General features: G+C 41.5%; 1 protein-coding gene and 1 pseudogene across 1 annotated transcript; one reads left to right on the forward strand and one right to left on the reverse strand.

Moving 5' to 3' along the window:
• Positions 1–2,227: 2,227 nt before the first annotated feature.
• Positions 2,228–12,322, reverse strand: LOC114508006 (SRA stem-loop-interacting RNA-binding protein, mitochondrial-like). Its single transcript, XM_036010271.1, is given in 3 exon segments — positions 2,228–2,580; positions 2,582–2,615; positions 12,240–12,322. Coding segments are annotated over 3 exon segments (423 nt in total). The 3' UTR covers positions 2,228–2,274.
• A 1,344-nt stretch (positions 12,323–13,666) lies between these two features.
• LOC114507237 lies at positions 13,667–14,112 on the forward strand (annotated as a pseudogene).
• Positions 14,113–14,317: the final 205 nt, after the last annotated feature.

Here is a 14,317-nt window from a genome sequence, read left to right on the forward strand (position 1 = left end):
ATTATGTGAGTCCTTCTGTTGTAATTAAGTCTTGATTGATATTGGCCCATTCATCCCTGTAATTGACCCTCAGGCTAGGTGACTATGAAGCTCAACCCCAATTGCACCGTGCAAGCTACTATGCGAGAGCTGACCACATGAAGCAAAATCACCTCAGCAATGTTTGGTGTCTGCCAAAATCTGTCTCTGTATATGTCACTTACGAAGTTAATTGGATCCTGCTCTGATGCTGCCTGAATATGACCACTAAGTTTGTTGGTTCTGTGTCTCTTTAGAGGAACTCTGCTGCATACTAATATAGATGCTTCCTGTGACTGGCCCTTAGCAACCTGTATGGAGCTACAAGTGATCCACAGTTTGTTGCTGCCCCTGCTGGTCTTGAGTGCATGCAGGATGAACCAGGCTGTGCACCAAGGCTGGCTTTACCAGCAGCAGGCCCAAGAACACGTCAGAAAAAGTCCCAAGGCACCCTGAGATTCATCTCTGCCTGTCTCCATGGGCTAGCTGTTTCTTACTCTCAGTCACTGAAAGAACTTCTGGTGGTACTCAAGTTACATGAGGTAGGTTCACAGTAAGTCACCAGGTAGGGGTAAGTGGTTGTCCTGTGAAGGGGAGGAGCTGATCAGGCTTCAGGGAAGGTGGGGTGTTGTGGCACCCTGGTTCAGAGTCAGACAACTCTGTCTGTCCTGGATTTTGCCCCATCTTTGTAGGGCAGAGCTACTAAGAATTGGGCAGGTGGGGCCTGTGGAGCCTGGGGAGTGGGTTGGCCACAAGTAAGGAGGGTAGTCCTAGAGGGGGGAATGGCTCTCACCAAAGTCACTCAACTGCCACTGACACCCCATGAGTCTGCCCAGACCTGTACACCCTGGACAAATCTGGCTCCTTAACTGGGTGTAAGCTCTGTAGAGTTGTGGGAAACGTAGTTCAGAGGGTGAGGCTATTGCTTTCCCTCAGACTGATACCATGGAGGGGAGTGCCGTACCCAAGAAAGACGGCATCTGCTATATGGGAGAATGACTCAGCTCAGGGATCCTGGTGGCTATTCCTTCAAGTCTCTCCCCAGAACCACAAGCCCCAGACTCTCTTTATACAACTCTAGGACTACTCTAGGACTCTAATCCTGTCCATCCTCCCTCTGCTAGAGCCTGGGTTGAGTGACTGTAAACAAAATTTTGTGTGTTGGTCCCTTAAGAGGATGCCTCTATCTCTAATGAACTCTTATGTCTCCCTGACTGACAGAAACCCCACTGGTTTTCACAGCCCAATGTTATGTGTGCATCTCTTCTTGGCTGTGGTGTTCTGAGTTTGGGAGCCCTACTCGGGGTTTAGACCCCATGCTTCTCAGGGGGAATCCTCACAGCCAAGACATTCCTCTGGAACATCAGCCACTGCCCATGGTAGCAGGACCAGCCCTTTTTGTGTCTCTGCCCTTCCTACAAGTCTCAATGTTACTGCTTTTCAGCTAGTCTGAAGTTGGTTATTCGGGATGATTGTTTTATAATTTAGTGGTAATACCAGTTTGGTCCTCTGAGAAGGTGAGTGTAGCTTTCACCTACTTTGTTGCCATCTTGAATTGCCCCAAAACACTTTTTTTTCCTGCAAAATTACTTCCTAAGGGGAGAATTACCAGAGAATGTGTGGACATATTCTTAAACCACTACAAGAAGACATTCCTTCTTTCCTTTAGTGCCTCTGATTTGCCAGTGAGAATCTTAGAGACTTCTTATTGAGCAATTGCCTAAACATTAGAAATAAAAGGTAATTTTCAGCTTAACATTCAGACTAAAGAAAAGGGAATTGAGCTCTGGCTGATGTGGCTCAGAGATTTGAGTGCTGGCCTGTGAACCAAAGGGTCGCTGGTTCGATTCCCAATTATGCCATATGCCTGGGTTGCAGGCCAGGCCCCCATTGGGGGATACTTGAGAGGCAACCATACATTGATGTTTCTCTCCCTGTCTTTCTCTCTCCCTTTCCCTCTCTCTGAAAATAAAAGAATAAAATATTTTCTTTAAAAAAAGCAAAGGGAGTGGAAACTAGATAGGTCATCTAGAGGACATCAATAATAATTAAATTTGTTATAAATAAAATGCCTACTGTATATAAGGCTCTTACATGAGCTAGAATTTTAAAAAAAGATCCAGGACTGGATCTTCCCGCCCCCCCCCCCAGGACTGTATTAGAATGGATTTATAAAATTGACTAATATGCCAGCACATATCTAATTAAATTTTTTTTCAGTTGTGTTCCTTTATTTTTTAATAGGCAATAATAATCTCAAAAATCTTCATCAGATGTTTGATCCCCTTGCAAAACTTTTGGTCTCTGAGCATGAACATGGAGTTTTACTCCATCAACAACATGACTGTCCTGTTGCAGTGCATTCTGAAGTTCTTCTTCTGAAGAAAACTGAATCCAACCCATTCCTCTGTGAAAGCCAGTCTCTCTGTCAAAAGGTACAGTGCACTTTCGTACATGGCCAAACTGTGCAAAGTGTTCTCTCAGCTCACTCGAGGCTGCGGTCCAGGGAATTTTTCTTACAAAAGCAATGGGCCGACTCGTCCGCAGAGCCGTGGCAGTCCTAAACTACTGAAGCCGCCATCTTTAGATCGAGGTATCTAATTAAATTAAATGGTCTGGTGATGATAAACAATGCTGAGCTTTCTCACCCTAGACCCTTTCTTTCAAACATTTAGACATGGATATAGCCATGACAGAATCCTCATCTCTCAAATATTTGAACTCTCTGAGTATAAGAATTTGGTTTTCCATTGCATTGTAACTGATTTTTAAAATCCAGTATAGCCCTGGCTGGTATGACTCGGTTGGAGTGTCATCCTGTAAACCAAAAGGTTGTGGTTTCAATTTCTAGTCAGGGCAGATAACTCAGTTGTGGGTTTAGTCCCCAGTCAGAGTTTGTATGAGAGTCAACTGATCAATGGTTCTCTCTCACACTGATGTTTCTTTCCTTCTCTCCCTTCTTTCCCCTCTCTCTAAAATCAATAACCATGTCCTCGAGTGAGAATTTTTAAAATCCAATATAAAATCTAATATAAAAATAAACTGAGTATGATTTTGCATACAGTTAAACATGTATTCTGTTCTAGCATAATTCAAAATCAATTCTTCAAAAGTATATATTTGTGCCTGGGCCAGTAGCTCAGTTGGTTAGAGTGTCATGACCATATATCGAAGTTGTGGTATCAATCCTCAATCAGGACACATACAAGAAGCAACCAATGGCCCTGGCTGTTGTGGCTCAGTGGATTGAGTGCTCACCTGAGAACCAAAAGGTTGCTAATTCAATTCCCAGTCAGGGCACATACCTAAGTTGTGGGCCAGGTACCCAGTTGAAGGTTGTGAGAGGCAACCGATAGATGTATCTCTTGCACATCGGTATTTCTCTCCCTGTCTTGCTCCCTCCCTTTCCCTCTCTCTAAAAATAAATAGCCCTGGCTGGTGGAGATCAGTGGGTTGAACACCAGCCTGTGAACTGAAAAGTCACTGGTTCAATTCTCAGTCAGGGCACATTTTTAAAACTTTTGTATTGTTACTATGCATAATATATGCATATGCATAAATCATCAGGATACAGTAAAGGAGAGACAGCTGTGTTTAAAAATATTAAACATTACCAATATCTCAAAAGCCCCCCTCGTCTCAACTCAGTTACTACTCCCGTGAAGTAACCTTTATTCCAACACAGATGAGTAGTCTTCCTGGTTTTTAGTTTTTATGGAAATAGAATCATCCACTGTTTAATATTTGCATCTGGCGTCTTTTGCTCAACATTAGTGAGACTGAGTCAGGTGCTGAGTGCAGTAATTTTTCATTTGTTGTACAGCATTCCATTTTATTAATATACCACTTTATTTTAACCCACTGGTGACATTTATTAAACTACTTACTTTTAACCCAAAATTCACACTTCTGTTCTTAGCTTTGTAATGAGGTAGCTGTGTGACTAAGCTAACATTGTTCCTTTGCCAAAGAGTTCCAATTAATTCTGTCAGTTGGGGGCACTAGACAGAGACAGAAAGTCTGGGGAAGTGAGAAGGGACTTGTTACTGCTGCCTGGCACTACCATCATTCCAGCACAAGCCCTTTATAGCAGTAGTATAGCAGTAGTTTGTCCCAATCTCAAGTTTTATAGTACTGCTCAAACTAGCCTCATGTACTCCCTTAAAAGGATAATCAGCACCTGGCAGTAGCCCTCCTCAGACATCTGGGTCCCAGCTCCCTACTCTACACTTCTAGTGTCTCATAAATCCACCTATTTATTTTGTTACCCAGCCCTAGAGATGGTGCTGATTCCTACATTATTACTGTTACTTCAGCATCCCATTGACCCTCTTTTAGTTTTCCAGTACCTATTCAACCAAACCACATACATACATATTTATGTTTTGTTTACATAACTGATCTAAAAGCAGTAAAAAAGTAAAATAATTTGGTTTTCTCTCTAGACGGTAATGTATACATGATTCTACCAGTAATGGGTAATTGAGTTGTCTCCAGACTGGGCTATTATGACTAGTGTTGCTAAAATGTTCTTGTATATATCTTTTGGTGAATGCAATATGCCTTAAGACGTAATTGCTAAGTCATAGGGTATAATATGTGTTCACTTTTTGCAGAAACTCCCAAAAAGTTTCCCAGAGTGGCTGTAATAATAATTGCATTGATCCTGAGGCATTCCCAGAATCTCACACCTGATCCTCAGAACTTTTAAAATTTAGGTTACAGCCAATAAACTCCACACTATTGTAAGGTAATCTCTACTTCCAAATTTTTATGTTGCAATGCTAAAAAAAAACTACACAATGTTGTTTGAGAACATACTTTGTGTCCTTTTTTTATTTCTTTAAAAAAAAACAGGTTTTATTTATTTATTTATTTATTTTTAGAGAGAGGGGAAGGGAGGGAGAAAGAGAGAGAGAGAAACATCAATGTGTGGTTACCTCTCACCTGGCCCCCACTGGGGACTTGGCACACAACCCAGGCATGTGCCCTGACTGGGAATTGAACTGGCAACCCTTTGGTTCGAAGCCCATGCTCAATCCACCAAGCTACACCCACCAGGGTGTGTCCATTTTTTCTTTACTCTCTTGTACAATTTACTTTTTTAATTTTTTAATTATATTGTATTGATTATGCTCTTACAGTTGTCCCAATTTTCCCCCCATTACCCTTCTCCACCCAGGACCCCCCACTCCCTTAGGCAATCCCCACACCATTGTTCATGTTCATTGTTCATGTCATGCATAGGTTCTTTGGTACTCCATTTCCTGTACTGTACTTTACATTCCTATGCCTTTTCTGTAACTACCTATTTGTACTTCTTAATCCCCTCACACCTTCACCCATACCCTCATATCCACCCCCCTTCTGGCCACCATAAAAAACTCCTTCTGTATCCATAATTCTGTCTCTGTTCTTCTGGTCTTCTTAGTTTGTTTTTTACAATCTATTGTTTATAGATATGTATTTGTTCCATTTTATTGTTCATTGTTTTGATCTTCATTTTCTTAAATAAGTCCCTTTAACATTTCATATAATAATGGTTTAGTGATGATGAACTCCTTTAGTTTTTTCTTGGCTTGGGAAACTCTTTATCTGCCCTTCAATTCTAAATGATATTTTTCCTGGGTAGAGCAACCTTGGCTATAGGTCCCTGCTTTTCATGACTTTGAATATCTCTTGCCAGTCCCTTCTAGCCTGCAAAGTTTATTTTGAGAAATCAGCTGACAGTCTTACAGGAATTCCCCTGTAGGAAACTAACTTCTTTTCTCTTGCTGCTTTTAAGATTCTCTCTTTATCTTTAACCTTTGACACTTTAATTATGATGTGTCTAGGAGCCTCTTTGCATCCATCTTGTTTGGGACTCTCTGTGCTTCCTGGACTTGTGTGTCTATTTTCCTCACCAAATTAGGGAAGTTTTCTTTCATTTTTTTCAAATAGGTTTCCAATTTCTTGCTCTTTCTCTTCTCCTTCTGGCACCCCTATGATGTGAATGTTGGATTGCTTGAAGTTGTCCCAGAAGCTGTTTACACTATCCTTGTCTTTTCTTGTATTTCTTTCTTGTTTTTTTGATTGGTTGTTTTTTGCTTCCTTATGTTCCAAATCATTGATTTGATTCTCAGCTTCATCCACTCTATTGTTGTTTCCCTGTAAATTGTTCTTTATTTCAATTTGTGTAGTCTTCATTTCTTACTGGATCTTTTTATACTGAGTTCCTCACTAAGTCCCTTAAGCATCCTTATAACTGGTGTTTTGAGCTCTGCATCTGATAGATTATTTATTTCAATTTTGTTTAGTTCTATTTCTGAAGTTTTGATCTGTTCTTTCATTTGTGCCATGTTTCTTTGTTTCCTCATTTTGGCAGCATCCTTGTGTTTGTTTCTCTATATTAGGTAGCGTTGCTATGACTCCCTGTCTTGGTAGCATGACCTATTGTAGTAGGTGTCCTATAGGGTCAAGCGGCACAGCCCCCCTTACCACCCAAGCTGGGTATTTGAGGTGTGCCCTTCATGTGGACTGAGTACAGCCTCATCTTGTAATTGACCCTTGATTTCTGGCACATCAGTGGGAGGGATTTACCCAGGCTAGTTAGTTGCAAGGTCTGGTGGTAACCACTGACCCTCAACCTCTGCCTTCTGTTGAGGATCAGCTGTGCAAGGGCAGGGTGGTGTTGCTCTGGTGTGGTCTGTAGTTGTCCACTGGGTGCACAAGTCTGTGTTTTCCTCGGTGGTACAGGCCAAGGTCATCTTCCACCTGTGTTTTGCCTGGGGCCACCCTGCCTGAGCTATAAAGCAATCTGAGATGCCTGTTACTTGTGCTGGCCTTGGAGATTCCCAGGTGAAGACAAGATGTGAATCTAGGCTGGTTGCTGCTAATGCCAGGCCTGTGGCCACTTACCAAATGGTCTGGTGGGCTGGGGTCTCTCTGAGTGGCTGTTGTTTATTTGGGAGGATTTAGGAATTTGTGAAGCATGATCTAAGACCAGCCATTCATATGGAAAACCAGCTTGGATGGGCCCATAAGTTGGTGGGCCAGAGTCTCTGAGGATCTCCAGGACTGAGCAAACAGCATTAGCCACCATTATTATATTATGGATATGGCCACAACCTGCCAGCTCTGTGGCTCTGTGGGGGTAGTGTTCAGAAAAAGGACAATGGTCCTCCCTTCTGTCCTGAAGAAGTCTGTCCCCCAGCTTTCACCTTGATGCTAGACACTTCAGTTCCTCCCCATATGCCACTGGTGCCTTTCAAGCTGATACACCAATGCTGGAGCTCAAAGGGAGTTAGTCTGTGTAAGTCCATATGTAGGTTCTCTAAGAGGAACTGCTTGGGACTCCAGAAGTTTCTTCATTGACTCTATCCATGCTGGTTTTTGAAGCCATAAGTTATGGGAGTAATCTTCCTGGCATTAGAAACCTGGGCTGGAGCCCTGATGTAGTGCTAGGACTCCTCCCTCCTGAGATATCCTTCCCAAGTTTTATCCACCGCATGTGGATGTGGGACCAGACCATTCTATGTCTCTACCTCTCCTACAGCTCTGCATGGATGTGGTTTCTTTAATTCTGTAGTTGTCTGACTTTTATTCAACTTGATTTCTGACAGTTCTGAGTAATGGTTTTTCTACATTTTTGTTTGAATTTTGATGTGGTTTTATAAGGAGGTGAGCCATGTTTACCTATGCTGCCATCTTGACCAGAAGTCTCTCTTCACCACTTTGTATTCTTAATGCCTCTATCATAATAGGTGGTGTTGAATAAATAATAAGTGGACATTTAAATTTCTTCTTTTGTACTTTTGAACTAATGTAAAATGGTAATATAAATTGGGTCATTCCTACCTAGGAAATAGTAACCTAGTGTGCATCCACTGGACCACTGTGCATGAATAGGACTCAGTGTCCATAGGTTGCTTCTGTTGCCCTGCAAGACTGATTTTTCTTCTCTTAGACCACTTACATGAATTGATTCAAGAGCAGATCCAACACAATGTTGGCAGAGGCTCTGCTCATGGACTGGGTCAGCATTGTGTCTGGCACATCTACCTCATCATTCAGACCCACTCTCAAAAACCTAATAGAAATCCCAAAATGAATTGAACCCCCTTGAGATTTATGCTTAGTGTAACTCAGACTTCATGTTGCTCCCCTCAGACCTCAGTGATGTTTTAAGAATTACCTATGCAAGTCCCAAGGCAAACAGCCCACATGTGCAGACCCCACCTGAAACCTTCACAAGATGAACACCCAAGAACCAACAGGTCTCTAGGACTTGGTAGAACTCAGGGTTCCTAACTTGAGCTGACCATGGAAAAAAAGTAGCAGCTTGCTAAAAGATGTGAATATAGGGGGTTGACAACCATCTAGCAATCTTTTAAAATTTTAAACAGTATTTTTTTTCCAGAAAGAGGGGAAGGGAGGGGGGAAGAAGGGGAGAGAAACATCAATGTGAGAGAGAAACATCAATCTGTTGCCTCTCACACGTACCCCAACCAGGAACCAAACCTGCAGCCTAGGTATGTGTCCTGACAGGGAATCGAATCAGTGATTTTTGGCTTTGCAGGACAATGCCCAACCTACTGACCAACACTGGTCAGGGCACCATCTAGCAATCTTAAATCCCCTTGAAAAAAATTAGGGCAGAGGGAAAAGGGAGGAAACTAAAGCCAACATATAGATTTATTTGTCGAATAATCTTTATGTTATCTAGAAAACAGTTTTAAATTGCATAAACCTATTTTTACATAATACTGATTGTTGGAGTGATGTTCTTTTTACAGTAATATACCTTTATTGATGGTTCATTAACAGAGTGCTCAAAACAATTCATAAATTGGAGATTTTTTATTGACATAATGATAAGGAACAGCTATCAATGACAGACAATTATATTTTTGAATCTCTGAGTATGTAAGACATGTTTTTGGGACTCATTACAGGCAGTGAATTATAGCAAAGGGATGTCTTTTCACATGCACTATTTGTCATCAGAGAGAAAACTAACATGTTCTGGTGTCATTGTGCAAGGTGATAAAAGTACCTACTATTTCTGACTCCTCAAACATTTCTTCAGTTTTCATTCTTTCCCTTTCCCATCTAATGCTAGATTCAGTCCTAATAGCTAAAGAATCTAGTCATCAAAAGTTTGGTATTGCCTCAGTTGTCTATTGCTGCATAACCTATTTAGTAGCTTAAAACAACAATGATTTATTCTTTCTCACAATTCTGTGGGTTCCCTGGGTGGTTCCTCTTCTGGTTTCATCTGGGCTCTCTCATGCTGCTGCATCTATCTAGTGGGTCTGCTGGAGCTGGAGGGCCCAAGATGCATCCCAATCCATATACCTTGGGCCTTGAAACAACTGGAAGGCTGAGACCTCCCTACATGTGGCCTTTCATCATTAATTAATTTATATGGACTTCTTTACATGGTGAGTCCCAACTGTGTAGGCTCCAGAACTCACACAATGTCATTTCCACAATATTCTATTGGTTTAAGCAAATCCTAAGGTCAGATTCATTATGAGAGGCAACCGTGTGAAATGTGATTCACTGAGTTCATTGTGTAACAATTTAATATATATGTATATCCTGTTGGACTTCATTTGAGGTACATTTGCCAATGTACCTAAGACTGCAAGGTCAGTTGGTCAACAATTTATTTTGAGCAACAACAAGGGAAAAAACAATAGGCTAGGAATATACATTACATATATTTTGCAATCTCTGGCTATAAGAATGCTTTAAAATCTATTTTTGTTAAGATTTTTTATTTATTTATTTTTAGAGAGAGGAAGGGAGTAAGAAAGAGAGGTAGAGAAACGTCAATGTGAGAGGGAAGCACCAATTGGCTGCCTCTCACATATGACCCAACAAGGGACCAAACAGGTGACACTTTGCTTTTGCAGGATGATGCCCAACCAACTAAGCCACACTATTGAGGGTAAATCTATTTTTTAATCCTCACTCAAGGATATGTTTATTGATTTTAGAGAGAGAGGAAGCGAGGAGAAAAGAGAGAGACATCCATCTGAGAGAGAAACGTCCCCAATCACAGATCACAACAACCTAGGTATGTGCCCTGATTAGGAATCAAATCTGAAAACTTTTGGTGTACAGGATGATGCTCCAATAAACTGAGCAACCTGGCCAGGGCTCAAATTGTTAAAAAAAATTTTTTAAACCACCCTGTGAAATAGGTAAGGGTGTATGTCCCTGTGGTATAACTAGATATCTATTTGGCCTTTGCTTCTGGTTCTTGACACAGAGTTCCTAAAACCTTTGGAATTGCCTGAGTAATAGGAGTGTCTTTGTTATTCATAGTAAGCCCCTTCAGATCATACCTGGCCAATCTAGAGTAGGGCCCCTGCATAACATCAAGATAAGGCTGGTCACCAGAAAGACCAAATGATGAGAATGTTGGAACTTGCAGTCCTGCCCTTGACCTGCTGGAGGGTAGAATAGCTGGAGATTGAGCCCTATAAAAACTTTTGAAGGTGCTGGAAGGAGGTGCCCAGAAAGGGCATGGAAGTTCTGTATGCCTCACCACCTAATACATTGTCCAGTGCATCTATTCTCTTTGGCTGTTTTTGAGTTGTGCACTTTCTAACTAGTAAAATGCCTTCTTGAGCTTTCCTAGCAAATTATCGAACCTGAGGAGGTGGCTGTGGAAACCCCTGTTTTATAGCCAGTCAGAAGCATGGGTGGTCTCTCCAGGACTTGCAACTGGTATCTGAAGCTGAAGGGTGGGGGCACAGTCTTGTGAAACTGAGCCCTTATGCTGTGGGGTCTGCACTAACTGCAAGTAGTCTCAGAATTGAGCTGAATTGCTGAACACCCAGTTGGTGTCCTGAGGACCAGGAATTTGTTGTTAGCATGAAAATCAACCCAGAATCCCCATTTTGCAGTGGGAAGGAGAGCTAGGATACATTAAATCCTTTGATTCAATGTAAATACAAAAACAAAACATTATTTTATGAATCATAAGACATTGCCTATGCCCTCTTTGTAGGTGTGAAAGAACTAGAGACCATTAAACCTAAAACCAAAAGAGAAAAAAATGAAGAGTAAGAGTTCTCATTATAGTCACATCAGTAGGCAGACTCTCCAGCTGAAACAACAATTTCTGGAAGGAATCAAATCTCTTATAACCCAATCCAGAGTTCCAAGGAGAAAACTAAGTTGACACTTATATGTTCATACTATATATACACATATAGTGTTACAGAAATTAGATATCTAAGCTGTCTAAAAACAAATAAGTATTTTGAGAGCAAATTTATCTGCTAATAGTTCCTGACAAGCATTGAAATCAATTTAGAGGAGATAATGATGCCAGAAGGGTCCAGAAAATGAGTTATGCTGAGATATATAAGAACACTTTACCACCCTGGCTGGCATAGCTCAGTGGATTGAGCACGGGCTGCGAGCCAAAGTGTCGCAGTTCGATTCCCAGTCAGGGTACATGCCTGGGTTGCAGGCCATGACCCCCAGCAACCGCACATTGATGTTTCTCTCTCTCTCTCTTTCTCCCTCCCTTCCCTCTCTGAAAATAAATAAAATCTTTAAAAAGAGGGGAAAAAAAGAACATTTTACTATGAATATTTCTGGTGGGATAAGGTCTGAAAAACTGACCAATATTCTCTAAAAGCACAAACAAGGCAGTTTTACAATGACAAGCTACAATAATAGAATATCACCCTGCACATTCATTTTCCAGGGCACTTTGGAGCTCTTCTCACTTGAAGCACCTTGGATAGAAGTTGGATTTTTATTTTTTTTGTTTTGTTTTGTTTTTCCACTAGTCTCACCAGCTTTCCAGAATCTTGTTTAGGATTCTCTTAGACTCTATGTGGCTTAAGAACATGTTCCTTCACTTGTTCATGTTAAATATTAAAGTAAAACTGTCTTCTAAGTAGTTTTTCACCTTGATTGTTTAACTACATAAACTTAAGACTTTTAAAACTGTAAATGTATAAGCCAGGGAAAACAGGTAAAAACAATTTTACCCTTAAGTTACAAGATTACTATAATGTCTTTCAGTGGTTACCTAGTCTCCTAATACCCAGTCTTCCTCACTACAGTTACCCTGTGCCACTACCACTATAGCCAGACTTTCCTCATGCCCTGCTTCAGACTTCTCACTGCTAATCATAGCCTTCTAGAAACTTGAGTTCCATAGCCCTAATGGAAGACAAAGCTTGTTCTTATTTCCCTTGAGGCACCCTTACACTTCTCGTTTGTCCTGTACCAACTCCCTCCAGTAGCCGACATTACTGGACACCTCTCTGGAAACCATCTTCTTTTCCTTCATGCTGGCAGAGCTTTTTGTTTGTTAGTTTCTGTGTCCACCATCCCTCCATGATTTGAGTACATTTTAATTGCTCTAAATGAGTGGTTTTCAAACATTTTGGTATCAGGATCTCTTGACACTCTAAAAATGGTTGAGAACTTCAAAGACCTTTTGTGTTATATATCACTACTCATATTAGAAATTGAAACCAGAAAATATTTGTTAATTAATTTTAAAATAACTGTAGTATACCCACTATATGTTAATTTAAATAACATATTTTAATGAAGAAAACCCCTATATTCTCCAAAATAAAATATTTAGTTGAAAGAGCAGCACTGTTTTACATTTTTTTGCAAATCTCTGACTTAATAGAAGATAGAATCTCATATCTGCACCTACATTCAATTCATTGCTATCCCATGCCAGGTAGCCTCTGGAAGACTACACTGTCCACTCCTGAGAGAATGATAATGAAAAGGAAAATATGAAAAATGAAAATAGACTACCTAAAATGATCTCCAGAGCTTCCCAATCATGGTGGTCCCTTAGGGAAAGTATGTGACCCAGTTCTTAATGAGACATAAAGGGGACCTCTTCTAGAGGGCTTTTGGGAAAGGTTTCTTTGCCCTAGAGAGAGAGAGAGAGAGAGAGAGAGAGAGAGAGAGAGAGAGAGGCTTATCAGTCAATGATTGGTTTAAGAATAGAAACCACTCTAAATATATCAAACAAGAGGGGATTTAACACAGAATATGAGATGCTTAGAAAGTCATTGAAAGGGCTGAAAGATTAGACATCAGAGGGGTGCCACTGGACTTGGTTCAATACCACATCACTGTAGCTTCAATTCAAAGATTAAAAAGCAGTCACAACTGCCTCTCCTGCGGGAAACTGATGATTAGACTTGAGACTGCATTGTAAACACTCACCACCTCTGCCTTCTCAGGACAAGAAAATGGTTCCATCTCATTTCTACCTTTTACCTTTCTCTGCCACATCTAGTTGACAAGACCTAATTCACAGCCAGAATTCTAGCTGCCAAGGAATCTGGAAAATATGGATTTAGCTTTCTAAATAAAGGATAGTAAAATGTGTATTGAGAAAACCAATATCGATAAAGTTATTCTGTTATCTACATGCAAATATTTAATTCAGATATTCATCTTCCATTAAAAGCATAGGATGTAAGCCCTGGCTGCAAAGCTCAGTTGGTTAGAGCATCCTCCTCATAAGCCAAGATTATGATTGGATCCAGATCCCAGGTTAGGGCACAGACAAGAATCAACCAATGAGCTTCTGAGAGCAGGAGGTGCCAGCCCACCTGACTCAGGCCCTGCATTGAGGCCAGGCCACAGTGGGCCCTGCATGGTGGGCCAATTCTGCAGCTATGTGTGGTATGCGTTGCTGATCCTGTCGCAGATCGTCCTTATGCAGACTGTCTATTACTGCTCTCTGGGCCTGTAGCTGGCACAGGTGGTCAGACTGGTGTGCAGTAGCCGCTCACAGGACCAGATGGTCCACCCTTCAGGCAGGGTCTCCAAGCTGTCCTTCATCCTCAAAGCCTTCATCTGTGCCCTGGGCTTGCCCTACTTCATTGGGTGAGAGAAGGCAGTGTCTGGAATTCATGGTCTATTCACTGTCTATTTCTTTCACCTCCTGAGTTGCTGGTTCTACAGGTCTTGCTTCCGTCCAGCGCTGACCTGCTGGCTGGTTTAAGCATTGCACTCATAGTGGTCATTGGCAAGTACCTGCACATATGGACAGAGCTCACAGAGATCTCCCTCAATTCAATCCCTAAATCCAATGTGTAGAATTGGGTCCTTTGGACACCCTACTGGGAAATTGGCCCGCCCAGCATTGTGGGCTGCTCAGACCCTCTAGATGAGGTCCAGCCCAGGTCTGAGAGGACTGCTGGAAGTGTGAAGTCTGTTAGTGTGGGAGAGATAGTGAGGCCCTGTCAAGAAGGCAGGATCACAGCTGCAAGAATGACCTCCTATTGAAGCTTTGGTGTCTGAG

Source organism: Phyllostomus discolor, chromosome 10 (genome assembly GCF_004126475.2).
Source record: "Phyllostomus discolor isolate MPI-MPIP mPhyDis1 chromosome 10, mPhyDis1.pri.v3, whole genome shotgun sequence".
NCBI lineage: Eukaryota > Metazoa > Chordata > Mammalia > Chiroptera > Phyllostomidae > Phyllostomus > Phyllostomus discolor.